This window comes from Dipodomys ordii, unplaced genomic scaffold (assembly GCF_000151885.1).
Source record: "Dipodomys ordii isolate 6190 unplaced genomic scaffold, Dord_2.0 Scaffold15, whole genome shotgun sequence".
Taxonomy (NCBI): domain Eukaryota; kingdom Metazoa; phylum Chordata; class Mammalia; order Rodentia; family Heteromyidae; genus Dipodomys; species Dipodomys ordii.
Window position 1 is genome coordinate 6,330,783 of NW_012267231.1, and position 6,782 is coordinate 6,337,564.

Sequence of the window (6,782 nt, forward strand, 5' to 3'; positions counted from 1 at the left end):
TTATGATCAATTTTTGCCAGTTACTGTATTCCTGCTTCCTTAATTCATTCTTGGGAGTGCTAGCGAGAGGGGGTTGAATTCAGCCTTCAGTATGTGAAGGTATGAAACGGGAATCCCTCCCCCCAAAAGAAATAGATTTCCTCTTCAGGAAAGTTCTAGAACAGGCATGGGGGGGAAGGGAGGGAGGCATTAATCCACTTGGTAGAGAGAGAGAGAGAGAGAGAGAGAGAGAGAGAGGGAGAGAGAGAGAGAGAGAGAGAGAGAGGGAGAGAGAGAGAGAAAGAGAGAGAGAGAAGGAGGGAGAGAGAGAGAGAGGGAAATCACTTGGGGTAGGGTGGGGGACTTGAGTTAAAAGTAGAAGATGAGAATTCCAAGAGATTCTTAGGAAAAATGTTGACCTCCTTTTTTTAAGTCCTATCTTTGATCCTGGGTGAACCAGCCTGTTTGCCAGTCTAGGAAGCTATTGCTCCCCCCACCCCTCCTCTCCCACTTCTGTGGTGGTGGTGGTGTTTTTTGTTGGTTTTGTTTTTTTTCCCCCCAACTTGCTTTAGGATTAGCCTCCATCCCTCTGGACCCCAAACAGTGGAGCTGCGCCTCGGGTCGTCTGGCTCTACAATACACGCTTAGGGTCGTTTCTGCTAAGGCTCAGCCGTTTGCTCTAGCCTCCGACTAAACTCATTAAGTTGGGAGTTGTTGTTATGTTGGTTGTTTTTTTTTTTTCTTCTTCAATTGGACGGGTGTTTTTAAAGTCTTGTCTTTCCAGCCCCAAACAAGGTGTAACAAGGCACTCTTCCTTCTAAGGAATGAGATGAGAGACAAGAATCACTCTAGACATCTCCTACCTACGGTTTGGGTTTTTTTTTTTTTTTCTTAAAGGCGAGGCTCGCATTCCTCAGCAGCTGTGTTACAAAGCTCCCTGAAAACCTTGTCTCTCTAAAGTTAGTGTGCAGGCTTTTTCAACGCTGAGAACACCTAATACATAGGCAAGCACTTCTCAGAGGTGGATGTGGGTTTTTCCCCCCCATTACCTTTTCTCTTGTTCCCTGCAGGCTGTGCCTACTTTTCTTTTCTTTTTTTTTCTTTTTTTTTAAATCAGTTTGCACAATCGCTTAGATAAACACCGAGGAAGAGATTCTCTTTAATTATCAAAGTCACATCTTTTTTTTTTTTCCTCCTGGGGGCCAACAAAGCATTTTATTCCACCCACCCCGGCCAAACTAAAGGAGAGTCATTCCAGTTTAAAAGGAAGATGCAAGCGGTCTGGGACCTTGAACAAGGCAAATATGGTTTTGGTATGTTGACTTACAGTATTTTTTTCCCCTCTTCTTTCTCTCCTTTCTCACGTTTTTTTTTTTTCCTTGTGCTGTGTGGAGTTGGGGGGGGTGTTGCTGAGGGGGGGGGTGGAAATGACTTGTTTTTTTTTTTTCTGCAGAAAATCGGTTTGCTAACCTGTATGAGATGCCTAGAACTGTGGTTTAAAGGGGCTGGGGAGGAGGGGGTGGTAGTGGTGGTGAATCAATTCACTGCGATGCCATATTTTATTACATGTGTGTGGTAGGGAAGGAGGGGAGGCGGGGTGGGGGGGAATGCAATTGCTAAGCTGCCAAAATATGATTAAACCAAAGCCTAAAGACTACCACCGCTCTCCTCTCCTCAGCCCTGTGTCCTCAAACTCATTTCCTTCTATACAGCAAACTGCAAACCAGTCCTATTAAAAGAAAAAGAAGGGGGGGAAAAAAAACCAAACAAACCAAGCAGGCAGACGACTGGATTTGCTAGCAAGCCCAGGAGCCGCGGAGGCCGAAGGCGCCGATCGCTTTGCCTTTTCTCTGCGCTTTTATCTGGTAACCTAGAGCCGGTGACAGCACCAGGACAGGCGGAGAGAGAGAGTCAGAGAGAGTCAGAGAGAGAGAGAGAGAGAGAGAGAGAGAGAGAGAGAGCGCCCTGGCCCGCTGGGCGCCCTGCGCCGCGGGCTGGGGAAAGCCAGAGCGATCGGCTAAGCAATAAGCTATGGAGAACCGCGACGTCGCCGAGCGAGAGTACTCACCATCGGGCGGGGGGGAGGTGGGTGAAGCCGGCGAGCTGATTTCAGGCCAATCTCTACCTTATGGCTAATGCAACCGCGCCGGGCTGACTTAAGAAGCCATTCTGTGCTCTGTCCAAAATGTTCAAGGGATGGTTCTTCATTAAAAAAAAAAAAAAGAAAGAAAAAAGAAAAAAGCCAGCGAGAGAGAGAGCGAAAGAGAGAGGGAGAGAGAGAGGACAGAGAGAGAGAGAGAGAGAGAGAAGACATAGACAGAAAGAAGAGGGGAAAAAAGAGGAGGGAGTAAAGGGGGGGGACGCACATAAACCCAGTTCAAAAAAAAAATCACCTCTTCACCATTGACTCCGGGCAACGTAGAGACGAGGAGCTGGAGTACAGTCCCAGCAAACCAGAGCCAATTAATTTTAATTCCTGAAGAATTATTCAGATTAAAATGTACAGAAGTTTCATTCTCTCTGATGCCTACGTGAGCCCCAAGTCGTTTCCCTTTAAGAGCTGCTTTTCTTTTAAAGTTGAATTTTAGGCAGCCAGGACTCTTACACTAGGGGGCAGACACATACTGCACTTGCTCCAATCTTAAGCAATTTTTTTTCCCCCTGCCAACATATGCTCTGATTTAGCACTGTAAATTTTTCAGAGGACCCAACTCTGACAGCCCCTGGTGATTTTCAAAGTACCACAAGCCAGTGGTTAAAAATTGCATTGACTTGGGGGTTCAGAGGGACACAATGGACAGCCCTTTCCCTATTCATGGATTGCAGCACGGTAGAAGAGAAAAACACACACGGACGAGATTGAGGGAAAGGGGGGAAATTCAATGAATCGTAGAGGACCACTGGCTTCCCTGAGTTCAGAGTTAAACTCTGCATTTGCTGGGGTCTGTATTCATATTGTGATTTAATCTGTAAAGAATGAACTGATCATCCACCCACTTTCTGCAAGAAGAAAAAAAATCATAATCCTAGGTGTTTGGATTTTTTTTTTAGATTAAGACAAATGGGGATTTTTTTCCCTCCAACATTCACTAGCAAAATTAAAGCTAGCCTTTCCTCTCATTAAAATAAATTTACATCTGCAATAAAAGAGTGGGCTGAGTTTTTTTTTAAGATAACAATGATGGATATTTACCTTTTAATCTGGGAGCTTTTTAATCTTAGGGTCAAGGCAAATGAATATCTTTTGACGAAGACATGTTTAAATAGTTTTTGCCTTTTTATTTCTTCCTGACCACTGTCCTGTCTCTTCTGCCATAAAATGAACAACAATTTATACAGTGATACTTTTTCCCTTTTTGACAGTCAGTTCTATAACTGAATGAATCCCCAAGTACAGGAGATCCCTGTGGTCTGTGCATATCTGACTCCAACTCTTTTGACAGATACTTGGGTTTTTTTTCATTTTTAATCTAAAGCCAGCAGAACTTTCAAATGCCCCCCCCCAAAAAAATCTCTCCATAAAGCATTTTCTCCTCAAAATCATCCCTTCGCATGGCTGTTTAAAGTGATTTTACTATGGAATCTTTGCCCTCAGGAGGCAAAAGATTAAGATTTCCCTATAATCAATTATTATTGTCTTCTCTTAAGTTGAAATGGGAATATCCATTAGAGTTCTCATCTCAATCCTAGTACCACTCTACGCTTAAGGTTGCCTTTCATCTGACATTACCCGCATTCTTCCTGGAATCATAGAAGTTGAAAGAAAGTCGGGGGATATGGGGGGGGGGACCAACAATAACAAATAAAACACAAAACCTTGTCTTCTGAAATGATCTCTCTCCCTCCTTCCCGCTCACTTGAGGCAAAACTTACATGGTGTTTGTAATTAACCTAAAATTCTCAGCCTGGTTTGACCCTGTGACAAGCTAAGCACTTATCAGTGCCTTTTATATATTGGTTTTTTTTTATAATGTCCAAATAATCATAGCACCTGCAGCTTGGGCAAAATATATGAGTTCTGCAGAGCAAGCAAAGGCGATGAGGGCTCGAGGGTGAAGCTTAAAACCCAGCCTCTATCTGCCTTCATCTTTGTGTGGTTCTTACTTGGAGTGTTCTGCCTGTGTGTGTGTGTGTTAAAAATAAAGAAACTGAATGGAAACTGCAGTCTACACAAGTGAACTATACGTGGGTCTTTATATGTTTTAATCTCTTTATCTCATCAATTGATTTCTTAAGTCACCAGAGGTGCTTTTCTGAATGTATCCATTTACTCTAGAGTGTTCTTGTTTTAATTCTCGGTGGTAGCTCAGGCAACTGTGGAGGAAAAGATTCTAATTGCTGGTGGACCTGGGGTGGCTGGTGGGTGTCAGTGTATCACAGATGGAACCCTCTTTTTTTGCTGGTATCATGTGAAATAATTCGGATCCACTGATCAAACAGCAAGGTTGCTACAATGGAATACAATGCGTGTGGCACACGGGGACCGTTCGATGCGTCTGATGCTACCCTGGAAGGCAAAGCCCCCCGATTCTATCAGTGATTGTGTTAGTACTGTGAGCGGGAAGAGCTTCGGCTCTGAAGTTGTTCTCTCTCTCTCTCTTTTTTGCACTGATTCTCTCGAGGTAGAATATGGCTTGTTGTGTGGTTCTGGTGAGATCTATGGGTAATGGCAATTTGGAGAAGGATCTCTGGGTGTGTTGTAATGACTAGATGAATGTGCAAAGGGAACTTGGAGAACAATGATTTCGGCACTCAACTGTCCTGCGACGTCGAAGCAGAGTCTCAGAAGTCTTTGTCTGTGTCCCCTGATACATCTGATACATGTGCGCTTACATGTGTGTTGGCACGGGGAGGGGGGGTTGCCTGGGGGGATGGAGGGAGGTTGAGCGGCGGCCTCTGCCTGTCCATCAGCGTCTTTGCCTTCTCTTATCACGACTGGGTGTGTGTCAGCACAGTTGCTTGTCAGTTAGCTGAAACCAACGAGAGAGAATAAAGTTGAGCACCATTTATTTTCATTGCGTCACGACAATGAGATGAACTCTACTCCTTCTGCTTCTCAGCATCTGAGAGATGCTTTATTTGAGCAATTAAAAATGTCAGGCCGCCAACCCAAGAAGTGTTAACCCTACCAGGAAAGGAGGGATACCGAGGGATTCCTTTCCCTCATGTAACAAAAAGAAGGAAGAACACGCGCGCACACACACACGTGTACACACACATGTGCACACACACACAGAGAGCTACCCAACAGAGCAAGGAGATGAGTGAGACTTGATGAAGAACAAGGATTGGCCATCACCCGGATCTATCCAAATCTTTCCGTTTGGAAAAATGCCCTCATGCTCAGTTCGCGCCCACCTTCCCCATCTCCACTGCCAAACCTCACTACAATAAAGGAGAGATGGGGGGGGCACCAACCCTGGGAACTTTTCTCTTTCTCGGGTATCGTGCGCCGGGGGTGGGGGGCCGGGGGTGTGTGGGGGGTAAATGAGCCAGGGGGGATCCACGGTGTTGTGCGTGCGGCGGATTTCGTGGCAGCTCCCAAGTTACAAGAGAGAGGCAAAGTCCTGGATTTCCAGGCAAAGCTTCTCCTTTAAGAGGCGTGCTAGGAGTGTGTGTGTCCGTGTGTGTCTGTGTGTGTGTGTGTGTGTGTGTGTGTGTGTGCGTGCGCGCGCGCGCCCCGCGCTCACCTCCCCCGCCCCGGGGGCGGGAACCCCGGGTGCCCGGGTGCCCTGGGGGCGCAGGGCGATCGGGGGGGGGAAGAGAGAGAGAGAGAGAGAGACCGCGCTTCCCCGCGCCCTTCTCCCCCCCACACTCCCATCCCCCCCCCTACTTGGAGACCGGGGTGGTGTGCGGCCACCCGGTTCCCCGCCCCCCTTCCCCTCCCCCCCACTCCCGGCCCGCGTCCACTGCTCCCCTCCCTCCTTTCCCCGGCTTCGGTCGGTCCCTCGCGCGCCCCGCGCGGCGGTGGCGACGACAACGCTCGCGCTAGGACCGGGCGGCTGCGGCGTTCGTCCGTGGCCCCGGGGGTAGAGGGGGGGGGGAGTGGGGGGGGGGGAGGAGGAGGAGGAGTGGGGAGGGGGTGGGAGGAGCCGCTGCGCTCTCGGGCCAATGACGGCGAAGGGGGCGGCGCGCGCGCGCCGGGGCCAGGCCAACCCGGGCGGCTGCCTTCTAAGGCGCGCCGTCGCCATGGCAACGCGCGCTAAGTTGCAGCAGTCGTGTCAAAGTTCACTATATAGAGAGCTCAGTGAGCTGAGCGCGGAGAAGCCACTTCTGCCAGCCCCGGCGCCTATAAATCGCATTCCCTCCCGCGCCCCCCTTTTTAGCATATTTGATCACTTTGATTCTCTGTTCTTTTCTCTCCGCGGTGTGTGTGTGTGTGTGTGTGTGTGTGTGTGTCTGTGCGTGCGTGTGTGCGCGCGTGTGTGTGTGCGTGCGCGCGTGTGTGTTTTCTTCTCCTTCTCCTCCTCCTCCTTCTTCTTCTCCTTCTCCTCCTCCTCCTCTTCCTCCTCTGCCCGAGTTGCCTCTCCTTTTTCTCCGGGTGCCGTGGCTGCCGCCTCTCTCTCTCCCTCTCTCTCTCTCTTTTTGGTAATTTTCCCCCCTTCTTCCCCTCCTCCTCGTCCATTCTCTCTCTCCCGTCTTTCTCTCCCCCTCCCCCTGCGCACGAAGGATGTGCTTCTAGGTGGTGATCTGCCCTCCTTTCTCTCTTTTATCATTTCTCCCCCGCCGCCGCCGGCGAGTTGACTCTTTCCCTATGTGTGAGAGGCGGCGGCGGCAGCAGCGGCAGCAGCGGCGGCGGCAGC

The 6,782-nt window shown here is 49.0% G+C and overlaps 1 protein-coding gene across 1 annotated transcript in view; it reads left to right on the forward strand.

Moving 5' to 3' along the window:
- The first annotated feature begins 488 nt into the window (after positions 1 to 488).
- The window catches only part of Nr2f2 (nuclear receptor subfamily 2, group F, member 2), a 15,239-nt gene continuing 8,945 nt past the window's right edge, over positions 489 to 6,782 (forward strand). Inside the window, exon 1 of the mRNA XM_013012083.1 lies at positions 489 to 1,292. Coding sequence (XP_012867537.1) covers positions 1,250 to 1,292 — 43 coding nt within the window. The 5' untranslated portion in view covers positions 489 to 1,249. The remainder of the gene's footprint in view (positions 1,293 to 6,782) is intronic.